The sequence below is a fragment of the Harpegnathos saltator genome, unplaced genomic scaffold (assembly GCF_003227715.2).
Source record: "Harpegnathos saltator strain DR-91 unplaced genomic scaffold, Hsal_v8.6 scaffold1, whole genome shotgun sequence".
Taxonomy (NCBI): domain Eukaryota; kingdom Metazoa; phylum Arthropoda; class Insecta; order Hymenoptera; family Formicidae; genus Harpegnathos; species Harpegnathos saltator.
This window is the reverse complement of record NW_020229872.1, coordinates 152,599-166,068: the sequence shown is the minus strand read 5'-3', so window position 1 is coordinate 166,068 and position 13,470 is coordinate 152,599. Positions and strand designations below refer to the sequence as shown.

The following is a 13,470-nucleotide window of genomic DNA, read 5'->3' as shown; positions in this document are numbered from 1 at the left end:
TTTCGTCGGCCCCGAGTTATCATTCCATCCAACTAGCCTTTCGCTCTCTCTCTCTCTCTCTCTCTCTCTCTCTCTCTCTCTCTCTCTCTCTCTCTCGCACGCTCGCTCTCCTATTTTCCATGACGGAATATTGCAATACGCGCGCGACCAAACGCTCTCTCGTGAGACGGAGAGACCGAGCGACCGAACTCGGTCGGGATGATAATCGGCGGAGAAGCGCGCGGGACTTGCTGAACGCGGTCTGTATTTGCATAACCGCCGTCTCGGTCATTCTTCTGAATTACCAGGATGCCGCCAGGGGCGGCTCTCGGCACCTCGGAATGTTCCGGACTAACCGAATGCAGCAGCTAGCCGCGTACGCGTTAACTCCCGACGGTGCCGTAGCCGCATATAGTCGCCTCAAGAAGCAGCCTGAATTATTCCGCGAGCGATCTCCCGGTCACACACGAGTTACCGTTAGCGTCGAGGTCGGACCTTGCAACCGGCGTCTCTTCGACTACTCACCTGGGAGGCATGGCTCGTGCGCGCGCTCGGACCTGCTGCTCCCTGAGGATCTGCTGATTCGACGGCAAGGAAGACAGCTCTCTGGATTGTTGCAGCTGCACCAGCTGCTCCTGCTGCTGCTGTTGCTGCTGATGCTGCTGCTGGGCGAACGTCAGCTGCGCCAAGTACTCGCGGAGCTGCGGTTGATCGGCCAACAGCTCGCGACGCAACTGTGTACTCGAGGCCGAGTTCGACGACGATGACAACGAGGAGGGCGACGTGATCGAGACCGAGTCGGACCACGGCGGCGGCGGGGTGTGCGAGCGAGACTTGTGACAGAGGTACTCGTCGTACGTCGGCGGCAGGCCAGTCTGCAAAGCGAGCATCACAGTCGTTCCTCGTTGTTCCGACTTTCGCCGACCATACCGAGGGTTCATTCGCGCGACGAAGACGGCGCCCAAGTGAGCTTTTTCCTCGCCCGTTTACGAGAACCTTCCTCAAGTTTAAGTGTTCGTTAGTAAGATAACCGACGTACATCCATGAGCGTTTCCACCGCGTTGGAATAATAAAGTAATGAGATGACGTGTAAATGGGCAGTTTCCGGGAGCGTGGGATGGGATCTCGTCGAAACTTTTTCTATCAGGAGTAATGGAAAGAAGCGGCCCGTGCTACCTGAATTTCCTCCAACCGAGCCATTTCCTCCGCGAACCTCGGCAGATTCGGGTAGCGAGCGATAGCTGTGCCCCTGCCGTCGTTTTCAGTAAATAATGAACGAGATCGCAGATGAGTACCGCGCGAGGAGCAGCTACGTACGACCTGTGTAATGCATTTGTGCTCTCGACGGATCTATTACCTCATCTTTATAAATATTATGTTACCGTGCCGGGATCGCGAGAAGGGGAGAGGGAGAGAGACGACCGGTTGCTGACCGGGGCGGACAAATTTTCCCGTAAATTTCAGCGAAGCACCCGAACGAAACTAGGCTATATCAACATAGCCTATAGCGTTCATCCTGTTTGACGAAGTTGATCGCGAGATTAATCTTTGATTAATTAACAGAACGCAACTCTCCTCTCAGAAATCTCTCTCTCTCTCTCTCTCTCTCTCTCTCTCTCTCTCTCTCTCTCTCTCTCGTTGGCAGCGTTGGGGGAGTCGCATTAGGGTCGCGTTACGTTAGCCGCAGCTTCGCCGCTCGTCCAGGCCGTAGTTGCCTGCCATTATGTTTGCATGACTGCGGCTTCGATACTCGATCTTCGCGCGTCACGGTGTCGCGTTTCAGATAGCAGACAACTCGCGAAATCGCGAAATAAAAGTACCGTCGCTCGCGATTCCTCCCGAGGTAAGCACCTCCCCCGGCCGCGTCTCGGGGGGTGCCGTCGTCCTAGCCGCTTCGTATCGTCTTCTCGTGCTTTGTTCTCTATTCGCATTTGCGGATAGAACGGAGAATGCACATCGGCGCGTCAAATATTCCACGAGCCTCCCCCCCTTCCCCCTTCCTCCGTCGCGGAGCGATAAAATAATATTGTGTAATCACGGTGTAGCGAATGGCGTATTTATTGTCGCTGCTGTTGCAAAACATTCCAACTTTGGAAACTCGTTTCCGACGGCGCATTAATTCGCCGCAACGCAAGCTCGAATAATGAAGTTAACCGCGCAAAATCGGCCTCACACCCGCGCGCAATGTGCATTATCTCGCACTGGGGATTATAATGAAGCGGCGAACTGTTTTTTTAATATTCCTCTCGGACCGGAAAGAGCGCACGGCTTGTCGTATAACACGGCGGAAAAAACTTGCATCTCTCCATCTCGCTCCTCTCGAGGCTTCGACTCGGCTGTCGCCGTGTATTATAACGTAAAAGCTTGCGGCGCAGTTTGCGAACACACGTTTTCTCTCCCTTTGCGATATCTCGTGCGAGAGACGCGTGTTGGTGTGTGTGTGTGTGTCGCTTCGCATTTAATCGTCTAATTGTCGCATAATGGTCCCGTACTTAATGCTAACTGGCGCTGCTGAAGTTTCATACTCGGATACGACTTTCGCAGTTTTCCGCTCGCATCGGGCTTTGTATATTAAGTGCTTCCATACACACTTTGTCGATCCCGCCGAGTCGAAGCGCGACAGCCGGGCGGTCTGAACGACGGGGAGACGCGCGGCGGCCGCGCGCGCGGAGGTTCCGCTTTTCCAAGTGGGATGAAAATTTAATGGCTGGAAATTTCGATGGCAGGAAATAGCGCGGTTGTCTAGTTACGTAGACGTCATTCGCAAATAGTAATATACGATGCGCAGCTTCATATCCGTGAGCGCGTTATCGATGCAAACGTGTCTGGCAAGGAACTTTGGTCATAAATATATATTCCACCGCGGGTATAATATTTTGTACTTTTCGAAAATGAATGAAACATCGACGGGAGAGAGAGAGAGAGAGAGAGAGAGAGAGAGAGAGAGAGAGAGAGAGAGAGAGAGAGAGGGCGAGAAAGAGAGAGCGTCGGCACGTCAGTCGCGCACGCTGCTCGTCTCGCGGATCGAAGCGAAGTTTCACGGCGGGCGCGCGATGTCTCGTAAAACGCCCGACAACTTGTTTCCTTCGTCGAAAATCCACGCCACTGCGGATCACTGAATCAAACCCTCCGATAGCCCGCAGCGAGAGCTTCGCGATCACTCTTATTGCTGAGTCAGCAAGTCCAAGCAGCGACGACGAGAAAACGACCGTCACTTCGGTTCCCGCGATCTTCGCCGGCGACTAAGTCAAGCGGGACCAACCAACAGCGGCAGCCCTCGACTCGGCGGAGAGGCTGGAATTGAGTTTCAGAATGATTATCCTGCGATTCCATTTTCCAGCGTGAGACGAGCGCGGTCGCCCTCGAGCGTTCGTTCAAGAGGATCGCACGAAGCCCCGGCGTTTGCTTGCACTTTTCCGTCCGCGGCGAGACGATCATACGGCCGGCGATACGTGTTTCTCCAAGGTATCGTACGTGCGTGCTCCAGAGAGAGCCCCGGCGAGCGAGTTGTCTAGTGCTGTCCGCGGACAACGCGACTCCACCTCCGACACCTGCAATCCCGACACGTCGTTCGCAGGCGACTCGCAGTGCGTGCATAAAACGCAGCCGCTCTCAGCCACTCGCAGGCTTGCGATACGCGAGAGGCAGCCAGCCAGCACCGATCGATCACCGCGTTAATTCGACAAGGAGAGCTGCGGAGGAGCGCCTTCGCTCCGAGGTTAAAAGCTTAAACGTTACCGAGCTCTCGCGCTGCTACTCGGCCGGCAATTTTCCTCCCGCTCCCGTTTCATACGGGGATCCCTTTATTCCGTCGTAATTCGCCGTCTCGCGCTAATTTTCGCCCGCTCTCCCCACCCCCGCCCCGTCCGCAGCTGCGCCAATTTAATCCACCTCCACACTTGGCTGCTTTTATTTTTCCATTATTTTTACATCAACCACCTTCGCTCGTCTTTCTCGGCCTCCCTTTGCCTGCCGTCTTGGCTCGATTCAGCCTGGCCCGCTGCTGCTTTATCGCGCGCCATGTCGGCCCGCGTATCATTTGCGCTAACTCAGCCGCGGCGGGAGATTAATATGCGAGAGCATCTCGCCGGCGTTGTATCTTACGGATCCTAACTACACGGCGCTCTCTCTCTCTCTCTCTTTCCCTCTCTCTCTCCTCCCCCCGTCCCTTTCCCTCTCGTGAAACCACGGTCCGACGTATTGCACGTTACTTCCGCCCCTAAATATTCCAGACCGCCGTGTTCTTTAATGTAAACACACGCCGCGTCGCAATGAGGGCGATTTAACCGCGCGCTTTCTCGCACACACATTCACACATACACGTTGCGCCAATGTCGACGAGGAAGGTCTTCGAGTACTTTGCGAAATTTCGACGAAACGCGTCGTCGAGCCCGCGAGATTCCTACAAAATCGGCCGCTCGTGTTGGCGCGGTCATTCCTTCGATCGCTAATTAATTCTTCAGTCGGATCGACGCTTCCCCGGAGAATCCTCCGAGTTTTCCTCGAGAATTCGTCGAGAGACGCCGGAGTTTCGCGACAAAGTCGAATTCTCGGCAGGAAACTCGCGGGGGAAAACACGCGCCGCGCGGCTTCGCCGTTAAGCGCGGCGGCCTGGCGCCATCACGCGTGTTCATTTCGTGCAGAACCTGCTCTCGCTCAGGCGATGGAATTCGCTATGTTAGCGCCTGTCCCAGACAAGTCGTGATGTCCCGACAAATACTCCGTGCCGTGCGCGGCGTAGTCCTTGCGGAGAAAATCGCAAAGACGGGGACGTTATTCAAATTAGGGGATGCGGCACGCGAGCGCGTATTCGCGCCTCATGAATGGAAACAACCACTAAAAGATACGCGAAGTAAGCTCGCGAGCTCTCGAGAGTCGCGCGCGAAAACCTCAGCGGCGTTTCCTTTTCTTCCTTCGAGGGGCGAAAGGAAGAGGGCGAGAGAAAGACGAGAGGGAGGAGCCGCGCGGGCGGCTGGAAGGACGAGGGATACACGAGAGAAGCGTAACTTTGCTGGTCGCGCTCGAAGAGTCGCCCATATCAATGACTTTCGGTCGGATCCGCCGGGGAACGGGGCGGGGAAGGCAGGGAGGCGGGGGCGGGCGGGGGGGGGAAGCATGGAAAGCACTTGCTTGCTCGCGACCTGTACCCGTCTCGAGCTTTAATCTCGTCTCTCGAACGATATGCCGCGCCTTTGATCTTGCGAATGAAAATATCGGAGATGCAAATGCCCCAACAGCTCTTTCTCTCTCCCTCCCTTTTTCCCTCTCTCTCTCTCTCTCTCTCTCGCTCGCTCGCTCGCTTCTACCGGACAGACGTGGACTCGGCCGGAAATCGTCGCGGACCGAACGTCGCGGACAATCTCGCCTCGCGCGCGCGCGAGAAAAGCGAGAAACGCCGAGAAAGAACGAGTCGTGCGCGCGCGATCCAGGTGAGGAAAATCCGACGAAAGAAAATAAGGACGACCTCCTTTATGCTACGTCGTACAATTTAGTCGCGCGCAACAGCTTCCCTGCGTCCGTTCGTCGCGGTGAACTTCCACCAGCACGCGGTTTTACATTTCACACGAGTGCTCGCCCGAGCGAGCGAGCGAGCGAGCGAGTCTTCGCTCGCTCGGGCGGAGCAGCGAGCGACGTCGAGCTCGTCTCCTCGACGTTTCAGCCGGGAACAATTTCAACCCTTTTTCGCCATCTCCTTTGACGTCCCTTTTCATTTCGGAGCAGCCGAGTGCAAACGGAGCTTTCTCGTTATCGCGACACACAAGAAGTCGGTTAAGAATTTATCACCGCGATTATCCCTCGACCTCGAGCGTCTCTCCTTTAATGACCCGCACGTGTTCGATGACCATCGATCTTTCCCGGCACCTCGTATCGATTATTATCGCGCATGCATCGTTTCAGCGGAACGCGTAATAACATATTTGTTTCTATAGCGGAGATAACGCCGATAAGCGTCACGGCGCCAAAAAATACAGCGGCCAGCGATGCCGCTGGCTTTCACCTCTATCCCGGCTTTATCATAAACAAATATATCAGCTATTTCCGCTTCATTTCACGCGATGTGAAAGCGGCTGACAAGCGTATGACGGTTCGATAGGATTGTGTGACCACGGCCATTTTCGTACCGCGAGCCGAAATTGCCGCCGGGGCAATTCCGCAGCGTTTGAACGCTTTTTTCCGCAATTCGGAACGCGACCGACGCTCCAATGAGCGCGCTCGTCTGTGAAAAATTCTCGGAGACCTACTTCCCTCGGATCGGACATCTGCTGCGCTCCGAATTGCATCTGCGAAAGAAGTGTTCGAACCCTTTCGAGACTCATTTCGTAGGTACGCGGTACGAGTCGCTCTCTCGCAATTAACGCTCTTCATCCCCTTCCCGTCTCGGCGCAGCGTCGATGAAGAGAGCATCGCCGCAGTCCCTCGCAGGAAGACGAGCGACGGCAAGGTTTTTCGGAGTCTCGAGCCCGACCGAAAATCGAACCTTCTTTGAGACGAGGCGCTTCTTCGGCGACGTNCACGGAGCGAAGCAGCTCAGCTGCAGCACTGGTTCGCGCGCAGGACGTGCCGAAGTGCGAAGGACAGGTCCCCAGGAAGTCGCGCGAATTTCCAGCTCGATGATTTTAGAGTCGCGGTAATTTAGAGCCGCGGAGCTTACGGTGACGGCGACGAGCGGCGAGAATTTGTCGAAGAAACGACGGTGAACGATGAGCGAGGAAAATGCCACCGCGCGCGCGCGCGCGTGCATGTGCTCGAGTTTTCGGCATGGACGGCTGGTTCTCTGGGAATGACGACGCCGAGGCAACGCGGCCGCACGGTAGGAGGATCAATTTATGTTCCAGTCGGCGCCGCGCGACTATACGCGATGGAATTGAGCGGCGAACCGGACTGGAATGGTCCTCGAGCTAAGAAACCGTACATTGAATTTGCCTCCCTCTTTCTCTTTCCCTCTCTGGCCTCTGCTGCTTCCACCTCGTACCGTATCGAGAGAGAAAGAGAAAGAGAGTGAGAGAGAGAGAGAGAGAGAGAGAGAGAGAGAGAGAGAGCTCGGCCCGACCGAAAATCGAACCTTCTTTGAGACGAGGGACTTCTTCGACGACGCACGGAGCGAAGCAGCTCAGCTGCAGCACTGGCTCGCGCGCAGGACGTGCCGAAGTGCGAAGGACAGGCGCCCAGGAAGTCGCGCGAATTTCCGGCTCGATGATTTTAGAATCGCGGTAATTTAGAGCCGCAGAGCTTACGGTGACGGCGACGAGCGGGGAGAATTTGTCGAAGAAACGACGGTGAACGATGAGCGAGGAAAATGCCACCGGCGCGCGCGCGCGCGCGCGTGCATTCCTACATTTCCGTGTAATCTGGGAAATTCCGATCCTGGGCTTCGCTGTTATTGTTATCAGTTACGCCGCGTATAATAAATTCCACGGGATAATTTAATGCTCTGGAGACACGCCGCGAGCGCGCGACGTGAAATACGAGCGACCGCGGCGGCGGCCCGTAGCGGGGATTTGCGTAAAATGATAAGTCGTCTTTAAAAATAGCGCGATGAGGAGCTTTCCCCAACTTTGCCGGCCGGATTCGTCGTGAGCGAGAGCATGGGGATCGTTAAACTCTCGAGGCCGGTGGGCGCGCGTTGCGAGAGCTGAGACGCTCCTGGCGCCGCCGGTAATGCCCGAAATACCGTATTTTTCAGTCTCCCGGTCGCGTCATCTTTCGCGACAACGCGAAATTCGACGGAATTTTGCAATCCGCGCGAGCGACACCCGATTGATTTCCGCGGATCGTCTCCTCCTTGTTTCTTTTTATCTCGCTCTCGAGAGGCCCCTCTTCGTGCCACGTTATCAGCAGGCCGTATCTGCGATACGCTCTCGTTAGCGCGAGATCGCCGCGCCGTTTGCACGCTCGCGGTGGGATCCGCCGAGGTCCCGCCGGTCTCCTGCGATCGGTTGTAGCACCGGCTAATTAGCAATTACTACGCGACTAACGGCGCATTCGGCGGCCTACAAAAGACCAATTTGCGATCGCGCCGATTGCAGGCGATCGCGCGCGCGCGATCGATTACACAGTGCTCTAGCCGGACTACCTGCCGATTCGATTATCGATCATCGGCGGACGCCTCTGGGGCTGATTGCTAGATCGCCGCCAATTTCCTCGTCATCCGCTCGTCATCGTCGGCGGCCGAATTGCGCAGCGCGGATGCAAATCGAGAGCGACGCGTGCCGACGCGATCGCGTTCGTTTCGATAACTCGAGAGAGGCACCGCGCGATACTCGGCGATCGGACAACTCCGCTCGCGGAGAGTCTCCTCTCCTTCCCTCCCCCCTGCCCCCTCCCCCAGTGCTCTCTGCGACCCTCGAGCGACCGCGGGGCGCACGCGGGACATAACCACGCGGGGAATTAATATTCCAGTTACATCGTTTAAAGCGCGCGCACGGCGATGACAATTTGCAAGTATTGTCCGGCCCGGCCCGTTGTTATTGCGGCGGTTGCTGAGCGTTATGCTCTTACGGCCGGCTGAATGCCGATTGTCGCCATTGTACGGTATATTGACCGCTGTCGGAAACTGCTGTCCGCCGGCCGGCCGGGCGCACGCTCCGCAACTTTGCAATGTAAACGATATAACCGAGCGGATATTATCTTCGTCGAAGTGACGTGGCTCGCGCGCCGCACGGCTGGATTACGACGAGGAGAGCGGCCGATAAAATTCTCAATTGCGCATCGAGTCCGCGCGGCTTAGCGGAGCGAGCGCGCGCGCGCGCGCGCGCAGTCCACGATGCCCATTGACGTACAAGAAATTTTGATCAGGTTCATCTAACATTGATAAGGACCTAATAGGGTGAATGATAGGTAATCCTAAGTAAGTCAGTCCTTACAATGTCCTAACGACATGAATGAGTGTTGTAACCGCGTCCTAATTATTCCACCTTAGTTAGTAGTCAGTTAGTAAGCGCGCAATACACAATTCGATTAAAGTGCTGACGCCATAAAGTATTTGTAATACATAAACTTGCAACTCTGCTGACTGAGACCGCGAAATTAGGTTAATGTGTCAGTCATACCAAAGGCACCAGGATATATAAGACTGGAGCCGAAGAAGAAGAACAGATAGATGATTGAAGCGAGAACTGAGCGTCTCGATAGTTAACGTATAAATCCGGGTCCGTTATTCTACACTGGTACGTAAGCGCAAGTGTAAGGAGGAACGAATAAACGCCATCTTCTTTTGTACGACCGACTATTTCTATCTCGCCTGGACCAGCGAAGCTCGGGATCCCAATCCCTAAGACCACGAACGAACCCGAAATCTAACCGGCCTTAGTGCATCAGGCGGGAAGGCCACGACATGAATAAGGAAGACCTTTATAAGGTTATAATGATTGGGTCCACATTAGGACCTTAATGTACCAACCTAGTGTATGATATAACATGGTTCAGTTAATCAGGTCCTTGTCGGGATCTTATTCATTGTACCTAATATGATTTGCATTATCAGGTTTTAACAAACCAATTTTTGGGTGTCATTTCCAAATATAAAGATGTTTGCATTGAAAAAGCACTTCAGATCACTTGAATATATTTGTAAAATGCTATAGAAATTATCCCTTTTTTTAGCAGTCAATAAATAGTTGTAAAATTAACGTGACATGCAACTTTTCTCTTTAACACCACTCTATGTCTTGTCACCTTGTGATACTTTATGATCTTATGATATATTCATTTTATGTTTCTTTTCCGAAACATTTTACAAGTATGCTCGCTCAAGCGATCTAAAATATTATTTCATGCAAGTATCTTTTTATTTAGAAATGACATGAAAGAATTTGCAGCGTGTCATTTCTTATTTCTAATGTCATCATCCAATATAGCCGTGGCGAGTAATCAGGAGCCATAATTTGAAAAAAAAAGAAAAACGTAATAAGGATTCCATAAGATAACTTAATAAGGACCTGACTATGAATCCTTACTAAGGTCCTGATATCCACGCTGCGTTACATATACCATACTTACTAGAATAGTATTACCGATAGTATTACCTTATTGGGACCTGATGATGGGTCCAAATGAGGTTAACCTGATCAGGACCATGCGATAAATTTCTAGTCGGGTTAATACCGTAATCAAAGCGTTGCGGAAGGCCGATCGAACGAACCGACCGACGTGCGCACAATGCGAACCGACGAGCGGAAATGTCGACTGACGCGGCGGACTGACGAATGTTCGCCAGTGTTGTACGACAAGCCTCTTCTGTTACGCGAGCAGCACTCTATTGCTACCGACGTGTTCGTCAGTTGCTACGAATCAGCATGGATCACAAGCGGAGGGAGGGAGCACTTTACTCCGGGAGTAAATCGCAAGGTGCGGGGAGCCTTACCTGCCGCGTTTTCGCGATCGCGACGTCGTACGTCGGCGGCGGCGACGTCATCGACGGAATGGCGTAAAGCTGCTGCGATCTGCACTGCGAGTTCAACTGGCCAGTCCCGGGCTCATTGACGCTCGGTATGGTGTCCGGTATGGTGGCGTACAGCACCTCGGGTATGGTGCTCTCCCGGATCCCGTCGCCGAGGATGCTCGAGCCCGAATCTGCAAACGCGACAATGTCCGTTCGCAATTGAGCAGGCAACGTGTGTCAGCGCGTGTCCATTTTGCTCGCTCCGGCGGGATTTGCGTCGGAGCGTGAGCGCGCGCTGTTAATATATAATATAATATAATAACGCGGTTATAATGACAAAATGTTAAATCGTCCCGCGATGATGGAACGACCCGCTGCGGCGTTTCTGCGGACGAAACGACTGCACTCGTAACGATTATTGTTTCACACAATCCGCAATCCGCGCAGTTGAATTTCATTTTACAAACAATTGCTCGATTCAATTACAACGCCAATTGATCGCCTCTGATCGATCCGATCGATTAATCTCGACGTACCTCAACGATCTTTCGGCTCACTTGGCGCGATTCCCGATCGTTGAGTTTCGCCGCGGTGAGAAGTCAGTCGACTCGTCCGCCTCTGAACAGTCACCTCTGAGATTCTCAATCATCGAATTTCACTTTCGACAGTCGTCCGCCGCTTCATCGCGAACACAGTCGGACTCGACCAAGCGGACGCGATCGATCATTCCAGTCAGTCAAGAAAAATACGATCCGCGAGAGAGAGAGAGAGAGAGGGAGAGAGAGAGAGAGAGAGGGAGAGAGAGAGAGAGAGAGAGAGAGAGAGAGAGAGAGAGAGAGAGAGAGAGAGAGAGAGAGAGAGAGAGAGAGAGAGAGAGAGAGAGAGAGAGCAATATGCGGCGGCCAACTAACCGATATAAGTGTAATGCGACTCGGCCCTGTCGGCGCTCCGGGTCCTCCGCGACTGATTGAGCCGCTTCTCGTGTTTGCTGTTCTTTATCGCAGGTCTCCTGGGTTCCATCACCGAACTGCTGCTGCCGGTCTCGCTCGAAGTGCGGCTCTTCGGCGCTCGCGCTTCATCCTGTTGCTTTCGCGCAGCCTTGCCGTCCGAGCTCTTGCCACCCTTCGACTTCGGCACGAGGATCGTCAGCTTTCGCGGGACGATCGAGCTGTTTCGCGACTTGCTGGACAGATCGACCACCACGCCGCAGGCACACACCGGCGCGTTCTCGTTAGGCATCCTGGAAAGCAGAAGCGCACAGCGCACACGCGTACGCGTGTTTTCACGAGCTTTCGCGATAATCGACGATTTCGCGAAGAACGGAGTGCCGCTTTCGAGACGCTTCGGACGCAGAACCGGAAAGATTCCGCGCCGCTAAAAGGCGGTTTGGGGGAGATAAACGGTCGCTTTTTGTGCCCAACCAAGGTCGCGCAAGATAGAGAAAAGAGAAGGAGGGAGAGAGGGAGCAACAAGGAGAATCCATGAGCGATTATTACTTTCTCTCGAGCGCGGCGAAGAGAGCGAGAGAGAGAGAGAGAGAGAGAGAGAGAGAGAGGGGGGAGGGAGAGAGAGAGCGATTTCAAAGTACAATAAATTTCACCCCGTTTCTGTGTGTTTACCGGTTTCCCTCTTCGAATCGCGGCCCAGACGCACGGCAACGCACGGCGTTGGCCTCGACGGCGCTTTAACGCCGCCATTCAGCGACAGGCATAAATAACATAAATCACCGGGACTTAGTCACGCCGAGATTCGCGCCGGTCTCTCTCTCTCTCTCTCTCTCTCTCTCTCTCTCTCTCTCTCTCTCTCTCTCTCTCTCGCAATCCGTTACAGCCGGCGCGCCCTACGCTCCGTCAAACAACGTTATCGACCTCGTGCGCCACGCGCTATTATTAACGAGCCCATAATGGCCCTTAATTGGAATCACTTCGTAACGTTTATTCGCAATAGCGGCCCGCTCAGCCCCGCTTCTCGCGTGACAAACGCGATTACACCAGCACGGCATGTACTCGACGGGAAAAAGTGCCCAGGCCTAAAGTTAACGGTCCTCTCTCTCTCCCCCTTCCCCTCCCTCCCCCTCTCTCTCTCTCTCTCTCTCTCTTTCTCTCTCGTGTGTGTACGCGCGCGAAACTCGATTGATGATAAATTGGATTATGCGAAATTCCGACGGCCGGCTTTCCCCGGCCGCCGTAATTAGCTACATCAACGAGATCGCCGCGCGTTGGAAAGAAAAGAAAGCAATTAAGGGAGCCGGTGGAAGTCGTCGAGGGTCCCAACAACTCGAGGCGCGACCGATGACACAATCGCTGCACCTGAGAGCGCTGAAAGTATGTCCCCCCTCCCCTCCCGGCGCACTTCGCATGCACATTCAACTCGGAGCACTCCGCGCGAGGAATCCTTAATACCGCGATCCAATTTGAACTTTTCGGAATAAATCATTGATCTGTCGAATCTGCCTGAGAGATCTGCCTCGCTGCGGAGGTCGCTTTACCTCTATTTCTTGAGAAAGGGGGAAAGAAGGAGAGAAGGAGAGAGAGAGAGGGGGAGAGAGAGAGAGAGAGAGAGAGAGAGAGAGAGAGAGAGAGAGAGAGAGAGAGAGAGAGAGAGAGAGAGAGAGAGAGAAAGGGAAGGAGAGAGGAAAGACCGAGAAGGCGAAGTGAACCTTTTTATTCGACTTTTGCCGAGGCCGAGGAAGAGGAGAATGGCGGCTCGCTCCTTTCTTCTATTCTCCCGGAGAAAATCTTATTCCCGGCACATTTAGGAAGCTACTTCTGAGACAACGAAACCGTCGAGGCGGCTTCCGTTCGGATCGCGCGATCCCATCCCATTTTATATCGTCGAAATGAACGATGCCGCGCCTTCTCCCGGTATCCTCGTCGGATTTCGTCCTCGAGACAGGGAGAGGGTGTGAGAGAGTGAGAAAAAGCTCTCTTACCCTCTCGAGATTAAAAGGACCGACCGTCGGCGCCTTCGCGTTTATTATCTTTCCATCGTTGCTCTCCTAACCCACTTTCGGCGAAATACTCGATTTTAGTGCCTTTCCGCTAGACTTTTGCGCCGAGCATCATCGCTAGCCGCTAGTCGCTGGAGAGGCCTCCGCTTCAAATCGAATT

The 13,470-nt window shown here is 54.0% G+C and overlaps 1 protein-coding gene across 2 annotated transcripts in view; it reads right to left on the bottom strand.

Moving 5' to 3' along the window:
• LOC105192327 (uncharacterized) overlaps nucleotides 1–13,470 on the bottom strand; it is a 66,345-nt gene that overhangs the window by 2,014 nt on the left and 50,861 nt on the right. For both annotated transcript variants that reach the window (XM_011156380.3, XM_011156381.2), the window contains 3 exons: nucleotides 11,272–11,600; nucleotides 10,343–10,551; nucleotides 505–854 (listed from right to left, as the gene is read on the bottom strand). In XM_011156380.3, the coding sequence (XP_011154682.1) occupies nucleotides 505–854; nucleotides 10,343–10,551; nucleotides 11,272–11,599 (887 nt within the window). In that variant the 5' untranslated portion in view covers nucleotide 11,600. The remainder of the gene's footprint in view (nucleotides 1–504; nucleotides 855–10,342; nucleotides 10,552–11,271; nucleotides 11,601–13,470) is intronic.